Source organism: Magnusiomyces paraingens, assembly GCF_902498895.1.
Source record: "Magnusiomyces paraingens strain CBS 517.90 genome assembly, contig: contig2, whole genome shotgun sequence".
NCBI lineage: Eukaryota > Fungi > Ascomycota > Dipodascomycetes > Dipodascales > Dipodascaceae > Magnusiomyces > Magnusiomyces paraingens.
Window position 1 is genome coordinate 87,501 of NW_022474068.1, and position 25,969 is coordinate 113,469.

Sequence of the window (25,969 nt, forward strand, 5' to 3'; positions counted from 1 at the left end):
AAATAATGAGGGAAACAATATAATCGAATCTCAACCAATTCTTCTTGCAACTGGAGGTCTTGATTCGTATCTACGTATATTTGACTCTGAAACAGGCCAAATGACTTCAAAGATAAATATTGATTCCAAAATCTCTAAAGTTCTAATTATTGATCCAAATCCAATCGAAAATAAGGATTTACTCGGTGACTTCAAAACTGATCAGATTAAATTAGAAAACTATACATTTAAAAGAAAAAAAGACGCATTAGATATTGAAACTGTCAAATCCAAAAAAATGAAAACAAAAAATGAAACAGCACACTAGATTGCCAAAAAAATTTAATACGCTTCAAAATTTGTGATTTTTCGGACAATGCGTTTTTAATTAAACTAATTTAATTGTTTTGTAAAAAATAGGCATACTTGTTATAATAACAATAGGAAATATGTTTAATTATGAGTAATTACCATACCAATAAGTAAATACCATCATCTATTTGTGACTGCTTTAATATTTCTATAAAGGGAAATATCAGGTGTTTGTTACATTACATTAGATAAATTAGTTACTGTTTATTTCGTCAGTTGACAAAAAATAAAAAAATTTGGCATTGAGAAAATTCCTTTTGCTTACAACTTGTTGACTTTTGAACCTCGCCAACGTCTAAGTTCACATCATACAGATTTAAAATGTCCACCAACGAGCTTGCTGTCTCTTACGGTAAGTTTATTATCACATTATAAAAATTAGATATATTTAAATAAAGTGACTAATTTTGAAATGAATAGCTGCCCTTATCCTTGCTGATGCAGAGGTTGAAATCACTGCTGACAACCTTTTGACTTTGACTAAGTCTGCTGGTGTTACTGGTGTTGAGCCTATTTGGGCCCAGCTTTTTTCCAAGGCTCTTAACGGACAAAACATTCTTGAGCTTTTGACCCAATTTTCTGCTGGTGGCGCCGGCCCCGCCGCTGCCGGCCCTGCCGCTGCTGCCTCTGGTGCTGCTGCTGAGGAGGCTGCTGAGGAAGAAGAAGAAGAAAAGGAGGAGTCTGACGATGACATGGGTTTCGGTCTGTTCGACTAAATGTATTATGAATTTTTATCCAAACAAAGTACATAAAAATTAAACCTGCTTATGACCTTAAAATAAATTTTTTTACTGTATACTTTCATTATTTAAACTGGAGTTATATGCCCTTTGGGTCCTTAAAACTTGAATCTCAGTTTCAAGTTTATCTGCTTGCTTTTTTGTTTCCAGTAATACACTGATCGATTGCTGAAGTGAGTCAAACTTAGCTGTCACCTTAGCTGTCGGCATTATAGGTCTTGCCGAAATTCCAAGCTCAGCTAACACCTGATGAATCTTAGATTGCAAAGCTTGCTTGTAAGTCGTAATCTTAGAAGATCTCAAATAAACTCCAGTACTTAGTTTATCGTGGTAAGACAAACCGTACGCTGCTTCTTCTTTAGATGAGAGTTTCCTATGGATTGCTGCAGCAATTGCACTAGACCCTGTAAGAGGAGTCTTTTTATTTAGATCTTTATCTTTCTTGATATTCCCTTTTTTTGTTCCTTTGGTATTTGTAGATTGTACTGAATCGTCTAATTCATTTTTTACTTTAGTTCCTCTTCGAGAATCTGATGCTGCTTTCTGATCCATCAGACTTTGTGGCTGTAGCTGGGTGTGAGAATGAAGTTGGTTGGTTTGTTGTATACCTTGTGCGGTAGCTTGATTATGCATTGCCTGTTGTTGTAGTTGATGAGCGTTTTGGAGTTGCTGTAATTGTGGATCTGGTCCTGGAGTAGGTATGGATAAATCTTTTCGTTTTTTACTTTTATCCGACATTAATTGTGCAGTCAATTGCGCCAACTCTTGTGATGTTTGAAATTCATTTATTTTTCCTGCTGTTACCGGCGCATCCAATACCCTCAAAATCTCTGCTCGTTCCAGTAGCATCAATTCTGCAGCAGTTTCAAGTTTTCTCGATTCTAATACTAAAGCTTCTTCTTCCGCAATTTCAGCTGGAGTTCGAGAGAGAAGGCTTTCTAAATGTTGCTTCCTTTTTACTTCGCTTTCTTTAGAATATTTCATCTGTTTATATAATTCATCTTCAGTAGGTCCCATTGCATCTCCTCTGGCATGCCGAAACTTTAAAACCTTTCTGCTGACATCATAAAACCTTGCCTTAAGATCTTCAATTGTTCGAGACCCTGAAGGAGTTTCAAATATTGGAGCTGGCTTTATTGACTCAGTTGGCTCTAAATGTTTATCTGATAAAATGTTTACTGGGTTAACTTTTGATACCTCTTCTATCACTTTGTCTTCATTAGTTTTAGATTCAATAGATGCAGATCCAGAAATTAACTCAGGATCCGTAACTTGTAAAAGTAATTCTCCTTCATCTTTCTTGATGTCTTTCAGTTCATGATTTGATCTTGGAAAGTAATATCTGTCATGAATGACAATCCATCTCAAGCCATATATATCACAGAGATCAAATAAATATCGCGTTTCATCGTAACTCCATTCTGGATCTAAAGGCCAACAGGTTATAATTTAGATTCCAATTTATTTGATATATTAAAAAACGCACCTCGTAAAAATTCGTCATGTTCCTCTTTGGTGAATTGAGGAATCGTGAGCTTTTGGTTGTATTTTGCAAACGTATAGTCTTCGTTATCATGTTGATGTTTTCCTAAAACCCAATGATACAGTTCTAATCCATCATTTCTTGCAGGGTTTCTAAAAGGAACTAAAGACCAAGGAACAGCTTTCTGGTTCCAGGTTGGCCTTTCTTTAAATCTATTCTCAAATACCACAACAGGTGGTGTATTCTCCCCTAATAGACTATATAGTTCACGCTGCATTCCGTCTATTTAAAAATCAGAAATTTTTTTAAAAATCAAAAAAAAAAAAAAATCAAAAAATACATACCTAGACGGCGAGTTGACGAGTCAGGTTTATATCTTTTTGGAGGAGGAACTCCTGAATTCGATTGTCTTTCTGGTAAATTTAGGACTTCTCTAACGTCGAATGACATGGTTTCTTAAAGGTTTAGAAAGTTAAAGCTATTTAAATTTGACTTCAAAAATGTAAAAGAGGGTAAAGTCAAATCTCAATTTTTTTTCGATTGGTTAACCAAAAGAAATTATTATCGACATCTAAACTTTTGAAACTTAAACCGATTAAATTTGTTAAATTTACCTTAATTGTGTAAATGAATAAAATAAAATCCTTTAGGGTAAGGGTTTAATTTAATTCATTAATATTATTGACTCACAGCTTGTATACGTATTGTATATATATATATATATATATATTACATAATATTCAAACATGTTCTTTACACTACATAATCTATCTAGTCCACTATTTGTTTGTGGCAAAATAATTTATGGTTCTAGACTAGCCAAGTACTTGAATCAAAATAACATCGAAATAAATCTATACCATATCATATAATGATAACCCAAGTAATAGTTGAATATAATGCTCGCAATGTAAAGATAAAGGTGGGTCCTAATACATTAATTCGAGATTTACGGACCCAATCTTGCAAGTATTTAGGACTTGACGAAGAGTTATACGCAATAAAGTAAGTGTTTTATTATCACTTTAATCAATTTTTAACATTAAATAGGCATAAATCTTCCTTTTTAAGCTTATCAGCTCCTTTAAAATATACAAATCTTGTTCAAAATTCTAAGGTCGAACTTACTATTGCCACAGCCAAGATGAGAGCTATGAGTTCTAGAGCAGTTCCTGTGAATATTAAATTACAAGTTCAAGACTTACCTTCACATTTCAGTGACAACCTGATCCATCAATTTAAAAGTAATGATACTATTTGGGCCATATTTAAATATTTTGAAGCAAAATCTGGAATAAATCTCACGTCAAGATCACGTGTAGTTAAGACTACAGAAACATCAGGTCGGTTATATTACGAGGCTCCAGTTATAAAGTCATTCAATTGTAATATTTCTGATTTTAAAGACTATAAGAAAACCCTTTCAGAACTTGGATTGACTAGCAAACAGGAAAATTTACGAGTGCGATTTGAGTTGACTGAAATTCCCATTGAAGATGCTCTTTCAATTCAAGATGATCTTCTTAGTGAATTAAATATTAAAGGAGATCAAAAGGAAATAGTTGCAGAATCTTATCCCAACGATTCCAACAATAGCCAGATACAAGAAGAGATGGAGATACCTTTCAATTCAATAGAATTACAGACACAAGATAAAACTTTAAGAAATATCGAAAGACACACACAGGAAAAGACAAAAACTATTGCAAATTCTCTTAATAGATTAGATGAATCAACCTCGAATATTGCCTCCACAAAAGTTTCACGAAAAACATCTGAACATAAGCATTTTTGTGAGAGTAATTTATCTGAGACTGGAACTAGAGATGTTAAGGTATATCTTCCTTCCACTGAACCAAGAAAAATTGAAAATTCCGATGATTCAACATACACTGTATCTCTTAACCATTCCCAAGCATATCAGTCTCAAATTACCAAAGCAGCAAAACTTGGTGACGGGCCTTTACTAACTAAAAAATTACGTCGAAACATGGAGATTGAAAAGATGAAAAAAATATTAGACATTCAGATACGTATACGATTTCCTGATCTCACTCATATACAAGCAACTTTTAAGGCTAATGAGACGGTTGGTCATGTGATTGATTTTATACGATCGGCTATTGCATTTCCTGACCTACCTTTCAAAATTTTTAGTAATCCCCCCAAAGCGTATTACAGTAACAGAGATCTGGTTTTAGTCAAAGATTGTAAATTTGGAACACGAAACTTGATTTACTTTGAATGGGATTTGGCATCTGAATTGCCTAAAGACTCATTTCCATCATCAGGTATTTTAAAACCAGATTACCTTAATACCGGAACATCTATTCTTAATTCCTCCGATATTGCGGTAAATAATACTATATCAGAACATTCTTTGGATTCATCTGCTACTGATAAGTCGATTTATTTGAATGTTTCCAATAATGATTTGCTCACAAAGAGCGAGAAAGAAAAAAAACTTTTTAAGTTTATTAAGACGGGGCGAAAATGATAAAATATAAGCTTAAAATATTACAGCACTACTTAAATTGAAACTTTTAAATTATAAGAATAAATGATATCTTTTCTTGATATACATTTCATTTAAAATAAACCTATGATTGCCTTTGTTTTTAGTTTTTTTTTTTTTTTTTAGATTCCCAGAATACCCCCTTTTCCTGAGGATGTGTACGGGAGTATACACCTAGACTGAAAACCATAGGCTACCCTGGTTACAGGAATGCCGACTCTTCCGTACAGTCTAAATAGCCTGCAGGTGATTGCGGGCCGTATCTCTGATGGAAGAGATTAAGAAATACATGGGCGTCCGTGAAGATAAGTGGAAATGGGTTGGGAAGGTTTTGGGACCGACAGACTGGTTCTCCCTGTTCCTCGTAAGCTGGCATCAGGGCCCATCTTCCGGGCTACCGGAGACGCACAGAACAGAAACCACCAGTACTAAAAAGGTACAAATGAAAACCGGCAAGTCACATAGTCAGACAATAAAAAGGATAGCGCAGATGTAGATGTTATATAGTTCTATAACCCTTGAATAAAAACAAACAAACAATAGTTTTTTTTTATAAATGTAAAATGCCACTTATACCTGTCTTTGAAAAAAAAACTGGTTTGGTTGGTATCATCACTTCTAAGATGCTTTAAATTCAACTCGTTTCACTTAAACGTGTTTAAAGCCCAAAAAAATTCCGTAGATTTTTTGCAAAATATTGGTGGGGGTTTCGTAAATAGGTGTATTTAGCAAAGTATATATATATATTATATAGTAACTAATTGTAAGTGTGCTTAGTCATAAAACTGAGTAGTTTTTTTGCCATTGCCAATATCTTTGACCAAAAGTGTTGATATTTATTATTGAGCTTACATTCTTATAAGAAGAATATAAATGTAACAAATATATATGTAACACAAAAGAGGCTGGGTATCACATGAACAAAACCTGTCAGCTTTAAAGTATTCGTTTACTAAAATCCACAAATAACAAGTACACTTAAATGAACACATATATGTATAACGCGGAGAAATTTCAGCTAACCAAGCTTTTTAAAAATCAAGCTCTCAACAAAAATTATATTGATTGATAGATCTTTTTAATTATTAATTTTGATGTCTTTTCAAAATTCTGAGCATATATTCCCCTCTTCTCCATTGCCATTTACCTCCAATATTAGATATAATTCAGATGAGGCTGACGACAGTGATTATTTGGGCACTTTGAGAGAGTTCGCTTTGAATTCATTGTATCAATTTTCTGATATTATAGACTGTCTTGAAACAGCAAGATTTTTATTTGAAAATGTAAGTTTTTAATATTTATTTTCTTTTTTATTTGTACATATTTTAATTATAAAAAGTACCAAGAAACTCTCAGCTCAAACGGTGACTTAGAAAAGGCATATATTGACTATTATAAGTCGTATTTCAGTATCATTCATACAATAAAAAGCCATTTGTTTTTTGAAAAGAAGAAGACCGATCCTAGTTTTGCTTCGCAGTTTTATGCTTTAGAAAAAGTAAGTTACTGTTTTTGACTAATTAAGCATATCATATTGCATACTAATAAAATCGACTAGCGAATCTTTGAATCTGAAGCAGATGTGAAGTCTCTTGAAAATAAAATTATTGAAAGAAGACATTCAAGACTAGAACAAAAAGCTGTCAGCTCTTTTTTAGATACTTCATCTTCTCCAGAAACTACATTTAACCAACTCACACCTCCTAATTTGCATTTTCATTCTGAAACCTCTCATAATGGAATGAGTTGTCCAGTCCAACCGTTATTACCCCCCCCTGACCCCCCTTCGGGGCTTTCAATAACTTCTTTTTCGTCATCTCCTCATATATTCTCAACAAATAATTCATCAAGTTTGCATTTATTACCCCAACCCAAATCACCAGCGCCTATGCCTCCTATAGACAACTCCACAGGTCTGCTTAGCCAACCCGTCCCTCAGCCATCAACTCCTGCACCAAAACCTCCAGAAACAACCTCTAATGCTATTCAAATTGTTAATGCCAATTCACCATGTCGTTCTTCGTCGCCTGATAAACTTGACCCTCGTAATTTTAAAGTTCAACGAAAGAAAGTTGAAACTAATGAAACAGCTATATTGGACCCAATCAACATTGAAAATAGAAGATCCTTGGATTCAGAAAACGATCTCGCTACTTCTTTAGAAGAAAGATTTTCGAGACTTCGAACAAATTCAAATAATAATTACAATAACAGCTTGGTTAGAAAAAGTCTTCTTGATTCAAATCAAAATTATAATTATAATTATAGTCATAGTCATAGTGAATCACCAGTAACTGTGACTTCATCAAAAGACAAAAATCGTTATTCTCGACCTCTCCCTATCCCTGACATTTTGCACAAATTCCAGGATTCACCTGGGGGATCAAAAAATCAAAATAAACCTACAATATCAATGCCCGAACCCATTATTGCCCAACAAGGATTATTGAAAAACAATGATACTTTTGGCAAAAGTCATAGGAGAAATCATATATTACATATGCCAGAACCAGGTGGGCCCCCTAATCTTTCTTCAGCTGTTTTAATTCCCCAAGTAAACGGAACTCAAACTTCAAATGGTGTTGCAATGAGTTTTTCACCACCAGGAACTAATTCGTTTGATCTAAAACAATCAGATTCACAAAACTTAGTCCAAATTTCGAAAAATAGAGAATTTGATTTTCCTAAAACTTTTATAATTTTACCCGAAGAACTTAATAAGCTTTTGCAATTATACCCAGAACAAATTCTTATTATAGATATCCGTCCGCGTGAATACTTTAACAATGGACATATTCCTTCTTCGAATTTGGTGTGTTTTGAACCTGTCGCCATTCATTCAAGCTTAGTCGTTAATGATGAAACATTAGAGCAAGCCTTAGTTTTGTCACCAGATTATGAGCAACAGTTATTTAAACAACGCCATAAATTTCCATTTGTTGTTTATTATGATGCAAATACAAGAAGTGCTGATTTTTTAAATGGAAGATATTTAAACGAACAAGACAAAAGATTAGCAACATTCATTGACTATTTATACCGAAAACCAATAAACAAACCTTTACAACGCCCCCCAGCTTTGTTGGTTGGTGGTTTAGAAGGATGGATAAAAATGTACGGAAAAAATAAAATTTGGAAAAGTACAACGCTGCCTTTAGACCTTCCACCTTCTGCATCTGCATCTCTTAATAATCTTCGTGGTCCAATGGGACCAGAAACACTTCAGTCAATTCCAAATATTGTACCTCCTCTCAATTTGCAACATTCGGTTTCTTTATGGAAAGCAGAATATTTAGAAAATAATTCAATTGTTGCACCAAAAATTCCTCAGGTGATTCCATCACGACCTTATGGATCACGAAAGGGCAGTACAGCATCTCCGAATCATCGTTTATCATTTGATGGTTCAAATCCTCCTGTTACAACCCCAGCACATGAAATGACTATTGGGACATCATCTTATAACTACGCTCGAAACACTAATGATTTTTTTACAATGCCAACTCCTACTGTTCCACAGTCTTTGCAAAGTTCGTATTCTTCGTCTAGACCTACCACAACAGATGATCTTTATTCTATACCATTAAATGGAAGACAAACCAGATCTGGTCAGCTTCCTAATGGAATACAGAGATCTGACCCTAATTTACCTAAATTACCACCCCCGGTTGCCCATGTCCCACAATCTCAATCTCAGTACCCACATATGGAAATTAATTCAGGTTATGCCATGGGCCATGCTCCTGGTGCTTCTGACGGTCATTCTGGTGCATTGATACTTGGATCGTTACCTCCAATTCAAAACCTGTGCACTAACAGGCCTGGTTCAAGTACTTTGGTCAAAACATCGCAGAATATACAGCCATTAAAACATCCAGAATCATTTAATCAAGTTTTGAGATCATTTTCAACTGGTTTGTCAAACTTGGGAAATACATGCTACATGAACTGTATTATCCAATGCATCGCAGCAACTGAGAAGCTTGCAGGCCCAATAATAACAATGCCCGATTTGGCTAATTTAAACAGCAAGCTTGGATATAAGGGTGTTTTATATTCTACTTTTTCTAGACTTTTGCAAGAGATGATTCGGAAAGATAATTCATATGTTTCGCCGGTACAGTTTAGAAAGTTATGTGGAAGTTTGTCTCATACTTTTAGTGGATACCAACAACAAGACTGTCATGAGTTTCTTAATTTTCTTTTAGATGGGTTACATGAAGAACTTAATCGAGCAGGAGATAAGCAGCCACTCAAGCCATTAACTGAAGATGAGGAACGAATTCAAGAACAGTTGAGCTTTCGTGTTGCATCTGCAAAACAATGGAAAAGATATTTATATTCAAACAATTCTCCAATTTCAACTTTGATCCAAGGCCAATATTTAAGCCGGTTAACATGTACTGTATGCAAAACTACCTCAACAACCTATAACGCCTTCTCATGCCTTAGTTTGCCAATTCCTTCTGTGTCTGACATGGGACGGAGTAGTGTCCGGCTTGTTGATTGTTTCAGACTTTTTACAGTTGAGGAAGTTCTTGATGGTGACAATGCATGGCATTGTCCACAGTGCAAAAAACGCCGAAAGACAACTAAGACGATGAAAATTACACGATTGCCGGAAATTTTAATTGTTCATTTAAAAAGATTTCAGCAACATGGTACTTCCAGTAACAAATTGGAAACATTTGTTTCGTATCCTATTAATTCACTTGATTTGACAGAATTCTGGGTACAGCCAACTACCCAAGCAGATGAAACAGTTCAGCATGGCGGTCAATATCCTCCATTTTTATACAACCTGTATGGAGTGGCTACTCACCAGGGTACACTTAAAGGAGGACATTATACATCGTTTGTGAGACGTGGTCGAAATGGATGGTGCTACTTTGATGATACAAGAGTTTATCGCAATGTGAACCCAAGTCATGTTGTTACACAACATGCGTATGTTTTATTTTTTGAGCGCGTTAGACCAGTTCATTAAACTCTAGAATCAAAATAATTCATTTATTAAAGCGATATAAATATATAAAGTAGAAAAAGTCAAAAATATCAAAAAAGCCTATTTATGTCATTTGCTTTGCTTTAATAGTTGCTAGTTTTATGGTGTCCCCGGAGATACCGCTCGTCGTTTAACATACAAATGATCAAAAGGTGACACAGTAGTTTCATCAAAAAGAGGAGCTTTGCGTTTTGATTTTTTTGGCGGAGTAGGTGCTTGAGATTTTAAAGACATGTGACTAGATGAAGAAAACTTAAACAAAGTTTTATATACTTTAGACAAACCTCTGGCATCATTGTTAAGAGAAGTATGGGTATCAGGATCAGCTTCATAGGAATCTTCAGGATCACTAAGCTCAGGAGAACAAAGAGAAACTAGGTGGGTGCTGGTAGCCATTGAGCTTGGGCTTGGAGTTGCTGGCATATTTTTGTTATTGTCATTGGTATCAAAAGAATTTGACGAAGAGGATGGAAAATGCAAAATGGAAGATTGTTTTTGTTGTTTTATATTCTTGGAAAATGGAAGAACCGACCAAAACTTTTCGGGGTGGTGGGATTGTTGATTGTGCTTATTTCGAAAATGCAAAGAGTTGGGATCTGGACTTTTTTCAATGTCAGAACTTTCAGATTGTATTCTATAATCTAAGTGCTTAGGTTGAGGAGAAGGCAAATCGTAATTCTGAGTCGAAGTCAATGTTGAGCCATTTGTATTTGTTGGAGTAAGACTGGTAGCACATGATACTATGGAGCCTGACCGTGAGACTGTGCGTGATCCAGGAACCTGAGACAAACTATCATCATCTAAGGATAAAAATAAACCTCGGTGGCCGAAACACACGGGCTCGTCAATAGAATCTTCGCGAAGAGCTAAAGCATGAGTTATACGTGCTTCATTTCGCATTTCATAATCAGCCGGATAAAGCTCATTTTGGAGATCGCGAGATACTCGTAAAAAACTTTTAGCCTTTGGTTTAAGTGCATTACGGTTTGCCACCACCCGCTTTATAGATACACGCTGAGTATCGAAATCCAAATCATTTTTCAAATTACCCAAAGTATTTTCAAGTGAATCACTGATAATTACCGTGTTATTGGCACTTTTATCTGAGCCACTGACAGTTCCAGAAATACTTTCGTGGTCAGGGGTCATATGATTATGCACGTGACCAACATGTCTTAATGATGAGATATTAACGTCATGATTCAAATGGGAAGTTTGCTTAATGACTGAGTTAGATGAAGAGTATGGAGAAATTTTATCGGCATTTGGGGGCATAATTGATGAGTTTGACAAACAATTTGTTGAGCGACTGAACTTTGTCCCAAATGATGTGACCAAAGCACCAAAAGAGCCCAGTGAAGAAGATAAAGTAGAATGCGAATCAGAAGGCTGAAATGGTGATGGTGATAAAGACCTAAAGTGCAAAGAAGCCTGACTTAATAAAAAAGGCGAATGTTGTTGTTGAGACTGATTTGGGTTAGAAGCAACAGTTTCCTTGCTGGTTCCAAAAGGAAAGGCCAATAAGCTGGGTCGTCGGCTAGTAACGCTCATTAAATCGTCAGAGTCATAGGCACAAACATCAGAGTCAACTATACTATATTCATCAACGTCAACATCTAGATCGCCATTATCGTAAAGGCGCAATTCAGAATATTGCTTAGACTGCGTTTTAGATGTAAATGGGGTTGGTTCAGATATTAATGAGGTAGAGGCGATAGTAGCCACTGTGGAGGCGGCTGTGTTAATATGTTGATCAGTTGACTGGGCACGTGCAGAAAATCGAGAAGCAGGCGATTTAGGTCTTAGTAATGGTGACGGGGATGGTGAAAGAGAAACGCGCTTTTCATCAGAAAACGACAAACGGTGTCGGGATAATCGTCGGAATTTCAGAGGAGCACGGTTTGAGGTGTTATGGGGATGCGAATTATGATTTGCGGAACTAAGGAGAGATTGGGAGGGGCTGAGAGGTGGCGAGTCCGGAGATTGTGGTAAAGACATTTGATTGAGAGACGAAGCACCATGAGGACGCCGTTTTCGCATGAGAGGATTCCAAGTACCCATAGAGACCTTTAAAGGAACCAATGGCGCTGAAGATTCCAAATCTCGATTCAAACTGAGACCCGAAGTGTGAGCCGCGTTCTCAAAAGGAAGACGCGAGTCCTGGTCTGACTGCGAGTCTGAAAAGCGCGACACATGAAAGGGCATATCAAGGAAACCACAATATAACTTTGAAAATATGACAAAAAAATTATGAAAAATGTAAGGCTAAATTATTAAAACAAACAAATGGTTTTTAAAATACTAGAAAAAAAAAAAAAACAAGGAGAGTTGGGAGAAAGGAAAAATACTGGAGGAAAGAAACAAAAATGTTCTTTGTAACCTCAATATCATGGGTGTCCCGACATATTTTAAATGTTACATAAGCGAACTTTTAGCCGCACGGGACTCAAACAACAAAAAAAAATGACTTTTTAGTTAAATATATGGACAGGTATATGAAGCTGATTGAGAATTTAGGCTATTTAAATTAGACTATCGAGACTTTGAGCTCAAGTATGAAGCCATAGGGTCCAACTCTTCTTTTTCACGTTTGTCTTGTTTGCAATCTGATAAAATAGACTTGGGGGTTTTGTCTGACCTCCTAATCCCTTCTCCTAGCACCCCCTTAATGTCCACTTCTTCACCATCGTAACTATTGGTAACCTCTAATACAGTCCGACACACACTATCAAATTCTTGTTCTTCATCGTTTTTTAAATCAAATTCAGAATGGTCAACGCGAAGACGACGACCCAAGATCTCTGTCCCGTTAAGATTGTCCACAGCTAGAACCGTTGACCGCTGATCCGCATATTTAAGAAATCCAAATCCTTTAGATTTACCAGTATCCTTATCTCGCACTAATTTTACATAAACGGGGCTTCCATACTGAGAAAATATTGTCAATATATCACCCTCTGTTAAACTCAAAGAAAGTCCACCAAAGTCTTTTTTTTGTTCAGTCAGCAGTTGCATAAAATGATTCCTTAAATCTGTAATGTGTACTTACACACAAAAGCAGTATGATGATAGTCCCAATGCCAGGATGCTTGATAATTTAATACTCCTGCATTCAGCTCATCACGACTTAGTTTCTCAATATGTTTTATATTACTAAATTATCGTTAAAATCAACAGTAAGTGGTTTGGATGCCTGTTGCGTTGGTGTGCTACTTACTTCATTTGAATGTTTCTAACTCAAACGAAAACAAAAAAAAAGTTAAATGTGATAATATTTTCCCGCCAGATCACCATTAAATAAATATTTTTTTAGCCAGGGTCCACAACGATTCTTCTAGACCACCACGATTCTCTAGATTAAACGCAAATATTAAAAAATAATACTTAGCTGTCATGTCTGTGATTCGCTTTCGCTCGAAAACATTAACATATCTTCTGCCACTTGTGGTCATCATTAGTCTGTTTATATTTCTCTATTCAAAGTATCATGACTATGAATTCCAAAAATGGCTTCCTACATACCCGTACTCTATCTCGGGAAATCCTTTAATGAAGGAGGTTGGCGAGCCTCAAGGAAAGTTAACTCGTGCTCCTAAAGACGGGAACTTTGATAAATACCCTCGTGCAAATGCAACTTTACTTTCTTTAGTTCGTAACGAAGAACTTGCCCAACTTATTCCTTCCATCCGCCAGGTTGAAGCTACATTTAACAACAAGTTTAACTATCCATGGACGTTTATCAACGACGTACCTTTTACCGATGAATTCATATCTGAAACCCGAAAACTTACAGCAGCCAAGATTAACTACGAAGTTATTCCTAAAGATCACTGGGAAGAGCCAGCATGGTTTGACGAGTCCCTTTTTAATGCATCTGCTCAATATCTCGATGATCATGAGGTCCAGTTTGCTGATATGCTTTCTTACCATCGCATGTGCCGTTGGAATTCTGGCATGTTTTATAAGCACCCTCGCCTTCTTAAATACCGTTGGTATTGGCGAGTTGAGCCCAAGACTAACTATTTTTGTGACGTGGATTACGATGTCTTCCGCTTCATGGAGGACAACAATAAAACGTATGGGTTCGTAATCAACATTTATGACTCCCCTGAATCCATCAAAAACCTCTGGCCAGCCACCCTCGAGTTTATCTCAGCTCATCCAGAGTATGTTCATCCTAACTCTGCCGTGAACTGGCTCATTGATTCGGATAATAGACCACAGCATAACCTCAACGCGAATGGTTATTCAACATGTCATTTCTGGTCAAACTTTGAGATTGGTGACATGGAGTTTTGGCGCTCTCACGTTTACGAGGAGTACTTTGACTATCTTGACCGGAAAGGTGGATTTTATTACGAGCGTTGGGGCGACGCTCCTGTTCACTCTGTTGCGCTCGGTCTTTTTGAAGATAGCAACAAAATTCACTGGTTCAAAGATATTGGATACCAACATATTCCATACTTTAATTGTCCAAATTCTCCAAAATGTCATGGCTGTATGAAAGGATTACATTCTGATGGCACAGGTTTGTCACCAGAAAATTGTATGCATAACTGGTTAAAGTATACTCATCCAGAAGAATTATAATAGTTATGGATTTAAGCTTGGTGGTTCAAAGGAAATAAAGAAGAAAAATAATCTCTCATATTTATATAGATATATATATAATCGGAAAAAAAAATACACATTGCGATGAAACCCTCAGTCAATTCTCATTATTCCATCGTTCGTTAAATCCCTCTAACCACCTATTCAGAAGCATTTCTTCGACCTGATCCCTTGGCCTTTGAGTGTTGATCTTGTTTTTATCTTCAGATTCCATCGCACCTTTAGGTAGCGTCAAACCCAATTTTTCTAAATCCAATAGCGTCGCTTTTATGTAGTTTGCTTGGGTTGTGTGTTTTCCTACAGGTCTGCCATTGTGCAACACAGTTGCTGAATGCGGACTCTGTTGAAGATTGTTTTTGTTCTTTTCCGGAAACAACAATGTACGAAACATATCATCTCTTTGTACATTTTCGACCATTTTTTTTAATAGATAGAGCTCAATTTGTGCTGTTACAGTCTTTTCTTCCAACAAAAATGCATTTAGCACTCGTCGTAACGAATGACTCAGCTCAGAATCATCCGGAACTCGTTTTAACACATCTTCAATTCCCTGTTGTACCACCCGCCCTCGTTCAGCACGAAACTCGGACCGACTACGCTTGTGGCCCATTCCTAAATGGGGAGCTTGTTTTCGTGAGAGCATGTCGTATGTCGATTCTATTGGAAAACTGGAACTACTGCCTTCGCCAGCTGTGCGAAACGTGTCGTTTGTTGCAGATGACGAATGGGTATGATGGTTATATCCATCACTGCTATTTCTAGCAGTGTATGCAAGGGGTGAATTCTTTGTATGTTGTTGTTGTTTGGCTTGTTTCAGTGTAGAGTTTTGACTTGACGGGGAACTTGTAGGGGAGTTCATGAAATATGCCAAGTTATCGCCGGTTATTTTATTTGAGATTGGTGTTGATGGTGCCGATGAAGAGGGTGTTGCATATTGTGAAATAGTATTGCCTCCAGACCTCTTGACCGTTTCAAAGTCCCATTCGAGATCGTCATCATTGTTGTAAATGCCATTATAGTTTGAACTACTATTTTCTGCTTCTCCTCCTCCGTCTCCTTCGTCATAATTGATACCTTCTACCGTAGGGGTATATTTTGGTCGTGCTTTAAGACGTAACCTCAGTTTCTGCTTACGATCCATAATCATAGGTATCAGGCTAGAGTTTTTTCCTGCGCTGCGAATAAAACGATGCTTGAGAAGCTTTTTCACAGTTGCGCGGTCCTTAGGTTCCTTCTGCAAGCACTCAGCTACAAAGTCTTTAAATGATTTAGAGAACTCGGAGCCGTGTAAACGAGGCGCATCAGCTTTGGGAATGACAAAAAGAACCTTCATAGGATGATGGTCAGCAAAAGGAGGTTCACCTTTAGCAAATTCAATAGCTGTAATTCCTAAAGACCACACGTCGGCACGTTGATCATAGTCTTCTTGAAGAATTACTTCAGGGGCCATCCAAAATGGAGTCCCCACAAATGTATTTCTTTTTGAAAGGTTGTTGCGAAGCTGAGTAGCCACACCAAAGTCTCCAATCTTTACATCGCCAGTGTCAGAAAGTAAGACATTTGCAGCTTTAACATCGCGGTGAATCTTCCCATTTTCATGTAAATATTCGAGACCAAGCAATAGCTCGCGGCATATAATGGCAATTTCAGCCTCGGTAAATGGACCTGGCTTGAGAAGATCTAGGGCCGAGCCACCACCTAAGTACTCCATGATAATCCATAATTTGTGACCTTTAACAAAACAACCATAGTATCTTGTAATATGTGGGTCGTTGCATCCTGCTAAGATGGCAATCTCTTTTTGTATCTCCTCGATATCATCCTCGCTGGTTTCCATATCAATCTATACGAACAATTGTTAGAGAGAACTTAATAATAAAAGGTTAATCCATAGCCTACCTGCTTCACAGCTACAATTTGCTTTGCCACACTAAAAGAAAAATCCAAAAATCCTCAGGGTTAGAACATGTATAAGACCCTTATAAGAACATACTTATCGATTCCACGATAAACTACACCAAAGGATCCGCGACCTAGTTCTTCGATTATCGAGAACTGGGAAGCTGAGTAAACTCGTCGTTCAGGATGAAGCATATAATCTAAAAAAAAAAAAAAAAAAAAAAAGGAGTTTACTGTTTCTTTACTATTTTTTTTTTAATTGTGGTATTGATAGTGATAGTTATGAGAGGATAAACGAAGGAAAAAAATGGAGCTGAGAGATGAAAGAGGGAGAAGGAGGGAGAAGGGGGGGCAAAGGGGGACTAAATATATTGGGCAACCAGCCATATTGTCACGAAGCTTATTTGAAGTATTAAATTTTTCTGCCAGAATAATACAGGAAGCAAAAATAGACTATTGAAAATATGGTTCAATCACTTACAATTTGTAAGTACTCCCGGAACTAAAAGGGGGCATTTTGAAATATAATTTTACTAAATAAACTTATCTTAACTGGTTCTGCAGTGCAGCTTCGACAAATTCTCTTGTTTTTGAATCAAGAGAAACATCTAAAGGATTCTTACCTTCAGAATCCTCCCGCTCCAAATCGGCACCATGATTAATAAGATATACAGCCACATCACCATGACCCTCGGCAAGAGCATGGTATAAGGGGGTCCAGCCTGTGAAGTCGCTAGTATTTATTGGTGATTTCCCTTCTTCAACAAGTGCTTTTGTAATTGGCAGGGAGCCAATGGCTGCAGCTCTGTGAAGTGGAACTTGCCCACGCTTATCCTTGATGCGCACCGATGCATTAAATGGGCTAGTAATTAATTTCCGAACAACATCAATGTTGCCTTTGGAAACAGCAAAATGCAAAGCTGTTTGTCCAGCAGCTGTTTGAATGTCGACATCGGGTTCAAATGGCTCCAAAAGGTCAATGATAGCAACGCTTCCTGTAGAGCTAGCTATGTGCAAAAGAGTCCAGCCACCAGAATCAGTATCATCAATATCAAACTTTTTTAATAGCTCTGGAGTTTCTTTGATTTTTTTGAGTAGAATACTCAATCCTTCAGCATTACTAGACGACGACGCCCAAAAAAGAGGGGTACGACCATCACCGTCTTTGGAAAGAATAGAAGAAGGTTCTGTTTGAGAAAGTTCCTTGACTAATAAGTTCTTTCCATCTCTTGCGAAATCATGTAATGGGAAAGATTGAGGATTAAATGGATCTGTCATTTTCGTATCTTTTAGTGGCGTTTCAACAGAAGGAATATTGTTGGAGTACACATTAATAATTTATCTGGGGTAAAAGTAATATATAACTTTAATTAATAATTACAAATTCTTACTCATGCCTCCCCTTTTTTTAAAAAAATCTACCTTCTCTTTTACATCTTGTCGCGGAGTCCGTATTTTTTTGATTAGTTAGTTCCCCGGTTCCACCAGCTCAGCTCAGCTCAGCTCAGCTCAGCTCAGTTCATACCATCTTGCCTTTGATTCTAAGATAGACTTGTTCTCCTCTTTAGTAGTCTCTCTATTACGTTGTGATAATTAGGGTGGTAATATTTATTAGTTTTTGATGACACTGTTGAAAATACGTGGGAGGGAAATGGGAAATGCCCCTAACAAAATGGTCGATTTCTTATAAATCTGCCAGAAAATTTGATTTTTATCTCCTCCTCGTCCTAATTCGATCATAAAAAATTACCATCTTGGGAATTCTTTGATAATCATCCACACAAACATTACTAAGATTAATTTAATTCTTACTAAAATCCAACACAATCCTGACTAATTTGTCACGTGAAACTTTTCCATTTTCCCACCCATTTATTTTCAAGTGTGTGATGTTGCCACTAAGTACAAATAACCCTAACCACTAAGGTCACGGGTCCCAGAGGTACTCCGCGACACTGAATGGCTTCTCAATACTTAAAATTAGTTGAAAGTAATTAACTTTATTCTCTTATTTGACTGTCCTGGCCAATTTACCTGTTCACCACTCCTGCTTTTTCTGTTTCTTATTTTTTTTAATATTGTATTTTTATTATGTTTGTTTACACATTATCCGGTTTCAAAAATGCACCTGTAACCAAAGTTTTTATCTACATTTTGGTTTTAATTCCAATCTTTGTATCGCTGCTGGATATCCGATATCTATTTGATCTTCAAGTAGTTCCTCATTTACTAGTATGGCGTAAGTTATCTTTAAACTTTTCATGAAAATGTACTATTTTGTGCCCTGAAGAACATAAAATGGCGTGGATTTTTTAAAGGCGCATGGATGCACACATGTTTAATGTGTTTAGGTGGAGGAAGCCAGACTTTTGATTAGGATGTTTCTGGCCCCTTTAACTCAACAGAGACTTCACACGAGCCACTATGGTACTCATGTCCATTCAGAGACAGTTTGGGTTTTACTGTACCGCAACTGATGCATTCCTTACTGGTGTACCTTTCATTCATCCCAGAGAGTCTTGTCTCTTGTCAAGTGGCACTTGAATAAAAGGCTCTGGAAAAACGAGTACTAACTCGCCATCGAAAGTTTGTTTATCCCCCTGTTACTATTAATACCAACTAATTTTTTTTTCTTCCGACTGACGAGACACACGACAGTACTATGTTTTTGTAATTAGTTGTAAGACGTTTAAATTTTTCTGACTTAGATTTTCTTTAGATCAATGGTGGAGACTGCCTCTTAACCAATTACTGTATACGTCACAGTCGGATATCATCACAGCTACAATATATTTTTACAATCTAAGAGTAATTGAAAGATTATTCGGCTCGCAAAAGTATCTATCTTACCTCGTGTTAATCTACGGCCTTTCTCTGTTTTTTGTTCCATTATCGAACCTCATTTTATCGTATATTCCTGTTCTTTCTTCACTTTTTCAGCAACTTGCTTCCACTTATATTCCTCCAGGCCCTACATCTCTAGTGTTTGCAACTCTTGTTCTTTACAAAGAAATTATACCCCCGGTTTTTAAATTTCAAATCACTCCTATATCATCCCCTTTTACATTAATATTGTCCGACAAGGTTTTTGTTTACTTCATTGCTGCTGATTTGCTCTTACTAGGGCTTCCTGGATCCCTAAATCCAGCATTGGTGGGTTGGGTTTTAGGCAATCTTATCCATCTAGAACTTATTCCAGGGAAAAATTGGAGAATACCGTTCATTAAAATGTACCATTTTGTGCCCTGAAGAACATAAAATGGCATTGATTTTTCAAAAGAGCATATACGAAATCCTGTGTTTAACGTTCTTAAGTGGAGGAAGCCAGATACTTAATACCTTCTTATTTTTTTGCAAGAACACCCACGAGCTCCAATTTTTTAGCTATCATCAAATCGGTCAATGAGCGCAAGCAATCAATTAGAATAGAAATTTAAAATTAAAATTAAAATTTTATTAGACTAGCTACTAAAAACTATTTACTAGGCTTTCAAAAACTTGCTAATGAGTTTAGTAGCATAAAAGGCAAGCTCGTCTTCAGATCTGGGTGCTGCAATCTGCAGAGCCACGGGGGCATCCTTATAAATTTCTGGCTTGTATCTTTCATAAATACTCTTGTCAGTCTCGTTTAAAGGAGTATATCCTTCAATAGGCTTATCCTTTTCGGGATCAACAGTAGTAACTCCAAAAGTGCAAGCTGGCATGTCCGTAACATTAAAAATGGAGGTATAGCCCCACCAAGTACTGTTAAGGCTTTCTGCAGTACTCCATGGCTGAGCACTACCAAAGTAGGCTGGAGCCAAAATAACATCAACACCTGACTTAAGGAAGTGTTGGTTATAGTCGTATCTGTACTTATACTTGGACTTGTTGCGTTCCCAAAGCTCAGGAATAGTTAAATGCTTCACATTGGGGTTGGCTTTTTTTATGATCCACTCAGTAAGAGGAAGGACAGGCTCACCTACCTTAGCAAAAGTCTCAAGCTCAACCTCAGCACCATCTTCAAAGTAAAGCGAAGTAATGACTTCCCAACCTAATTCCTGCTTGAATGGAGCATAATCAACGACTTCGATTTCAATTCCATCAATTGAACTGACTGCCTTGAGCTTCTCAACAGCCTCTTTCAATGCGCGTTGCACTGGAGGTTGAGGAGTAACAACGCCATCAGTGTAATTGACACCAATAGTAAGTTTTTTCTTGTCTTTGAGAATATCGGAATTCCAAGGAGCTGCAGCAAGCTCGCGGCTGATCTTCCATGGTTCAGCATCACAAACGACCTTGGTGAGAAGTTCGCAAATTTCAATGGTGCGGCCCATTGGACCTACAGCACCAGCAATTGCTTCAGACCCTCCATTAATAAAAAATGTATCACCGACAGGAAGACGATTGGCAGTCAACTTTATTCCGAAAACGCCATTCATGGCTGCGGGGTTTCTAATTGATCCACCAATATCAGTGCCTAAGCCAATGCATGAAGATCCAAAGCCAAGAGCCGCACCCTCGCCTCCAGAGGAACCTCCAGAAGTCAAATTGCGATTATAAGGATTGACTGTTCTTCCAAAAACAACACTTTCACATTCCAAATGCATAAGTGATTGTGGCTGAGTAGTTCTTTGATAAAATACGGCACCAGCATCTCTTAAGTTGGTAACAATCAACGAGTCATAGTCCGTAATAAAGGTAGTAAGGGCACATGTCGAAAATCCTTGGGGATAGCCCTTTAAGCAAATCATATCTTTGAGAGATACAGGAAGTCCGTGCATAGGACCCAAAGTCTTTCCAGTCTCTTCCAAGTATTTGTCACACTTGGTAGCCAGTGCCAAAGCCATGTCTGGGAGAAATTCAGTGACACAGTTGACAGTTCTTTGTGCTAGCACAGCACAACGCAAGTAGGCAGCAGCAACCTGCACTGCTGTATACTTCTTTGAGGCAATATCAGCTAGGAGCTTGATAGGATCGGCACTAGTGATCTCGTAATCGAAAGGGTTGAGATACTCCTTGGCAATACCAGTAACATTCAAAGGGAGAGGGTCGGGAAGAGGGGCGAGGTGCTTGGATTCAAATCCTTCAGGAAGCGGAAAATATTTTTCAATATCAGCCATTGATGCATCTCTTCGAGCGCATGCATTGGCAGCAAGTGTCTTGTATTCTTCAGTAGAAGTCATTGTTTGGATAAATTGAACTAAAAGGTTGCTAAATTATTACTTGTTAATAGAAAAAAATGTTGAAATATATATAAGATAATTATGAGAATTAGATTGAAAAAAAAATTGTTATGAAGCAGTTTATTGACCATTTATACTTTTTTTTTTCATTGTGCATTAACTAGGAATTAAAAGGAGGTTTTTTTAATGCGGACTTAATCATAAACAATATTGTCGATAATAAATGATAAGCCACGCACTGATAAGAAACCGGTAGGTGGAAACCGATACCCAATGCCATAGACATAAGGCTGTAGATTCCTGAAATAGAACGGCTCCTATTAAAATGTCAGAAATCTTTTTTTTTTAACATTTACCTTAAAGTTGTACTTTGCTACAAAAACCAAGCTGGAAGTCCCATCCGTTGATTTAAGGTAAAAAAATCCTTTTTGGGATTTATTAACATGTGTAAGCGAAATCTTTTTTTTTCAATGGTGCCTAACAAGATAAAAAAAAACTTGAGAAAGACACCTTTAGCAAGCCAAACAGATGAAAAAAGACAATATATCATAGTATATAGTATTAAAAAAATAAGGTTGCATCATTCACGTACAGTTAACAGATTATCTTTGAATTGATATTAAGAAGATAATCACATTCTCATCACACGTGCTTTGTCCAGAACTAAAGTACGATAGCTGACATTTTAGAAGAGTTTTCAAAAGGTCAAGTCCTTTTAATTTCTTGATTATTTTATAAGTTATAAGCAAATTGTAGTATTATAATTATTAATTGGGGAATAAAAATCAATGGTAGATTTTTTCAAAACTTTGTCAATTTTTATTACGTTTTTCTTTGAAACACTGATTAATGTGAATCATGATTGAGGAATTGACTTTGTGTCAAAGCAACATCCAAAAAAAAAAAAATTCTAAAAGTTTTGAGAGTTTTGAGAGTTTTAGCACTTTTTGCTTTGAAAATTGGTAATGATTTCCGGTAAATTATTTACCATTAGTTTAAGATTTGTGATAAGCGGTTTATTAGCTTTTTTCAGAATAATAGTTTAGAGACGGTGGAGGGAACAGCGTGGACCTAAGTTTGAGTAAAAAAAAATCAAATAATTGGCAATAATATTATTGTCTATACAACAATATATACAATAACAAAGCCATGATAGCATACTTAAAATCTAATAAACTACGTAGTTTTAGAATTAAATACATCATGGTTTTATTACTTGTGACTTAAACATTGAACTATATTACTTATGGCTTACGTATAATAAATAATATTTTAATGCTTAATGCTTAATGCTTAATGCTTAATGCTTAATGCTTAATGCTTAATAAATAATGCATAAAATAAAATAAAATAAAATAAAATAAAATAAAATAAAATAAAATAAAATAAAATAAAATAAAATAAAATAAAATAAAATAAAATAAAATAAAATAAAATAAAATAAAATAAAATAAAATAAAATAAAATAAAATAAAATAAAATAAAATAAAATAAAATAAAATAAAATAAAATAAAATAAAATAAAATAAAATAAAATAAAATAAAATAAAATAAAATAAAAAAAAATAAAATAAAATAAAATAAAATAAAATAAAATAAAATAAAATAAAATAAAATAAAATAAAATAAAATAAAATAAAATAAAATAAAATAAAATAAAATAAAATAAAATAAAATAAAATAAAATAAAATAAAATAAAATAAAATAAAATAAAATAAAATAAAATAAAATAAAATAAAATAAAATAAAATAAAATAAAATAAAATAAAATAAAATAAAATAAAATAAAATAAATATAAAATAAATATAAATATAAATAAGAACTATTTAATCCCATGGTAACCATATCTGCAAATTCTTATCAATAATTACATTAATTCTTAACTTAGATTATTTTACATAATTATGTGAAATAATAATACTTGGATAACTAAGTATTTTAAGAAAGAATACTTGATCGAATATCAATCTTGTGATATTAAATGATTTTAATCAGTACAATTTGACATGTTAAAACAAAATATCAATTTAAGGTAGATTCGGATATCTTGTGCATTTGAATAAAGCTGTTGAATCACAACAACTTGGCATAATTGATAATTAGCTTCTTAACATGAGACAATCTATTCAATAAAAAATGAATTGTCCTAGTTTAAACACGTGCTGAGTCTTTGAAATTTTTATGTTTCTAGACTAATTCTATCAGAAAAAAAAAATTGCAAGCATGTGGGGACTATTGCTTTTTACTTGTGAAAGTTCATGATTAAATTAACTTAAAATGATATGTGGTATGTAAGGAATAGTTAATGTACATGAGCCTTAGTTTCCTCACATAAGCCCTAGCATTATCAGAATTATTGAGTCCCAACAGGTCCTGGTGGCGCACAGATAGCTCTAAAAGCAAGGCCAAAGTAAGTAGGGTAAATCGGATTACGGCATCACCAGTTTAACAACATTGTTGTCAACAACACCCTCTTCTTTCTCCAATTTCCCTTTAAGTTGTTTAACTTATTCTTATATCACACTTACTTACATTTATACTAAGGTTAATATTATTATATTTAGAACAGTTATAATAACTAGTTCCTTTCTTTTTTTTCGGCTTTCATATAATGGCTACTGTAAGTTCATATTGGATCCTTATTGACTTTACTGGAACAATAAGCAAATACTTCTAGCCAACAGCAATCATCATCATGCAGTTTTACTAACGATAATACCAAATAGTCTGCTTCTTCATTTTCCTGGGCTTCATTTTTGAAGTCTATTGCCTCTTTTAATGGAGACTTGGCTTCTCTTACAGCTCCCCCTTTCATTCTTTCTCCTGTTTCTCTTACTGAGTACACTAAATTTTGGGCAGAAAACTATCCTGATTTCATTGCAATTTCCAAAGAAGAGGATCCTGAAAAGCGATTTATTAAAGTCGTTAAATGGTTTATTGGAACTTTAAAAGAGCAATATTGCAGTAGAAATGAAAAGCTCGGATCGGAAAAGAAGCCTCTTAATCCCTTCCTTGGTGAGGTTTTTACCGGCCAATGGAAAGACGCTGATTTGGGCGACACTAACCTTGTATCTGAACAAGTCAGTCACCATCCTCCTGTTACTGCATATTCGATCTGGAATGACAAGAATAAACTATCTTTAGAAGGTTATGTTGGAATTAAAGCTTCTATTTCGACCCAAGCCATTTCTGTCCGTCAGTACGGCCACTCAGTTCTTACCCTTGCCGGTTTTGGAGATGAGAAATATTTAATTACTCTTCCAGCTCTTCACATTGAGGGAATTTTGTTTGGTAAGCCTTATGTTGAGCTTGAAGGTAAAAGTTTCATTCAGTCAACCACTGGCTATAAGGCCACTATTGAATACAGTGGTAAGGGTTACTTTTCTGGCAAGAAGAACACATTCAAAGTAAACATTGTCCAAAACGATAAACCCAGTGCTACTCTCTATAATATCAAGGGTCAATGGAGTGGTGTTTCCAAGATTTCTGGACCCAATTTTCCTGAGCAAGTTTTTTTGGATGCTACTAAACAGCAAGTTCTTGAACTCCAAGTTAAGGACATTTCTCAGCAAAATGAGTTTGAAACTCGTAAAGCCTGGCTCAAGGTTGCTGAAGCAATTAAACTTGGTGACTATGAGTTGATTCATAAGGAGAAGTCTGAGATTGAGATAAATCAGCGCATTTACCGCAAAAGAGAAGAGCGTGATGGTAAGACTTGGCCCCGAAGATGGTTTGACACCGTCTTAGTTAAGGATGAAGCTTGGTATGAGAAGCTTTCTGCTGACGCCGGTGTTGTCGCTGGTACTGCGCATTCCAGCAGCAGCACAGAAACCAAAAAGGCTGATCGTGAAGTTGATACCAATTGGAGATTTTCTAAACAAAAGTATCTGGAAAGCCCTATTCGACCTGATGTTAACGAGACCTTCCCTGATGTTATCAGCCAGTACTTGCATGAGCTCCAAGAGGAGGAGCCTGTAGCTAATGAAGACGATCTTAAAAAGGAAGAGGCGGTCCCTGAGGGAACCGTCTAAGGGATTTTCTTTTCTTTTTCTTTTGATTCATTACAAATTTTGTAATAATAATACAAACATTCGGGCACTACAGTTTTTGAATAATGATGTACGTTTATGTCAAATCTATTTAATTTAATTTAATTTAATTTACTTTTCCTCTTAACAAATTCATAATAACTTTA

The 25,969-nt window shown here is 35.8% G+C and overlaps 11 protein-coding genes across 11 annotated transcripts in view; 6 read left to right on the top strand and 5 right to left on the bottom strand.

The window, feature by feature from the left end:
* SAPINGB_P001770 (uncharacterized protein) overlaps nucleotides 1–307 on the top strand; it is a gene marked incomplete at both ends in the record, with an annotated part of 1,232 nt that extends 925 nt beyond the window's left edge. The window contains one exon of the mRNA XM_031996490.1: nucleotides 1–307. This exon is cut by the window's left edge and continues 750 nt beyond it. Within this exon, the coding sequence (XP_031852381.1) occupies nucleotides 1–307 (307 nt within the window).
* Nucleotides 308–672: 365 nt separating this feature from the next.
* SAPINGB_P001771 (ribosomal protein P1) lies at nucleotides 673–1,067 on the top strand (the record flags this gene model as incomplete). Its single annotated transcript, XM_031996491.1, has 2 exons — nucleotides 673–703; nucleotides 772–1,067. The coding sequence occupies 2 exons, from the start codon at nucleotides 673–675 to the stop codon at nucleotides 1,065–1,067; spliced, it is 327 nt and encodes a 108-aa protein (XP_031852382.1).
* Nucleotides 1,068–1,139: 72 nt separating this feature from the next.
* On the bottom strand, nucleotides 1,140–3,024 carry SAPINGB_P001772 (uncharacterized protein; the record flags this gene model as incomplete). The annotated part of the gene is made up of 3 exons (XM_031996492.1): nucleotides 1,140–2,518; nucleotides 2,578–2,856; nucleotides 2,919–3,024. 3 exons carry the CDS (start codon nucleotides 3,022–3,024, stop codon nucleotides 1,140–1,142), a joined length of 1,764 nt encoding a protein of 587 aa, XP_031852383.1.
* Nucleotides 3,025–3,445: 421 nt separating this feature from the next.
* Nucleotides 3,446–5,071, top strand: SAPINGB_P001773 (uncharacterized protein; the record flags this gene model as incomplete). Its single annotated transcript, XM_031996493.1, has 2 exons — nucleotides 3,446–3,579; nucleotides 3,625–5,071. The coding sequence occupies 2 exons, from the start codon at nucleotides 3,446–3,448 to the stop codon at nucleotides 5,069–5,071; spliced, it is 1,581 nt and encodes a 526-aa protein (XP_031852384.1).
* Nucleotides 5,072–6,980: 1,909 nt separating this feature from the next.
* SAPINGB_P001774 (uncharacterized protein) lies at nucleotides 6,981–10,079 on the top strand (the record flags this gene model as incomplete). The annotated part of the gene is made up of 1 exon (XM_031996494.1): nucleotides 6,981–10,079. One exon carries the CDS (start codon nucleotides 6,981–6,983, stop codon nucleotides 10,077–10,079), a length of 3,099 nt encoding a protein of 1,032 aa, XP_031852385.1.
* Nucleotides 10,080–10,196: 117 nt separating this feature from the next.
* On the bottom strand, nucleotides 10,197–12,302 carry SAPINGB_P001775 (uncharacterized protein; the record flags this gene model as incomplete). Its single annotated transcript, XM_031996495.1, has 1 exon — nucleotides 10,197–12,302. One exon carries the CDS (start codon nucleotides 12,300–12,302, stop codon nucleotides 10,197–10,199), a length of 2,106 nt encoding a protein of 701 aa, XP_031852386.1.
* Nucleotides 12,303–12,629: 327 nt separating this feature from the next.
* Nucleotides 12,630–13,319, bottom strand: SAPINGB_P001776 (uncharacterized protein; the record flags this gene model as incomplete). The annotated part of the gene is made up of 3 exons (XM_031996496.1): nucleotides 12,630–13,084; nucleotides 13,147–13,250; nucleotides 13,315–13,319. 3 exons carry the CDS (start codon nucleotides 13,317–13,319, stop codon nucleotides 12,630–12,632), a joined length of 564 nt encoding a protein of 187 aa, XP_031852387.1.
* Nucleotides 13,320–13,490: 171 nt separating this feature from the next.
* SAPINGB_P001777 (uncharacterized protein) lies at nucleotides 13,491–14,687 on the top strand (the record flags this gene model as incomplete). The annotated part of the gene is made up of 1 exon (XM_031996497.1): nucleotides 13,491–14,687. The coding sequence occupies one exon, from the start codon at nucleotides 13,491–13,493 to the stop codon at nucleotides 14,685–14,687; it is 1,197 nt and encodes a 398-aa protein (XP_031852388.1).
* Nucleotides 14,688–14,805: 118 nt separating this feature from the next.
* Nucleotides 14,806–17,885, bottom strand: SAPINGB_P001778 (uncharacterized protein; the record flags this gene model as incomplete). The annotated part of the gene is made up of 5 exons (XM_031996498.1): nucleotides 14,806–16,551; nucleotides 16,608–16,638; nucleotides 16,702–16,807; nucleotides 17,089–17,109; nucleotides 17,231–17,885. 5 exons carry the CDS (start codon nucleotides 17,883–17,885, stop codon nucleotides 14,806–14,808), a joined length of 2,559 nt encoding a protein of 852 aa, XP_031852389.1.
* A 2,204-nt stretch (nucleotides 17,886–20,089) lies between these two features.
* On the bottom strand, nucleotides 20,090–21,772 carry SAPINGB_P001779 (uncharacterized protein; the record flags this gene model as incomplete). The annotated part of the gene is made up of 1 exon (XM_031996499.1): nucleotides 20,090–21,772. One exon carries the CDS (start codon nucleotides 21,770–21,772, stop codon nucleotides 20,090–20,092), a length of 1,683 nt encoding a protein of 560 aa, XP_031852390.1.
* Nucleotides 21,773–24,385: 2,613 nt separating this feature from the next.
* On the top strand, nucleotides 24,386–25,805 carry SAPINGB_P001780 (uncharacterized protein; the record flags this gene model as incomplete). Its single annotated transcript, XM_031996500.1, has 2 exons — nucleotides 24,386–24,394; nucleotides 24,501–25,805. The coding sequence occupies 2 exons, from the start codon at nucleotides 24,386–24,388 to the stop codon at nucleotides 25,803–25,805; spliced, it is 1,314 nt and encodes a 437-aa protein (XP_031852391.1).
* Between the last annotated feature and the right edge of the window lie 164 nt (nucleotides 25,806–25,969).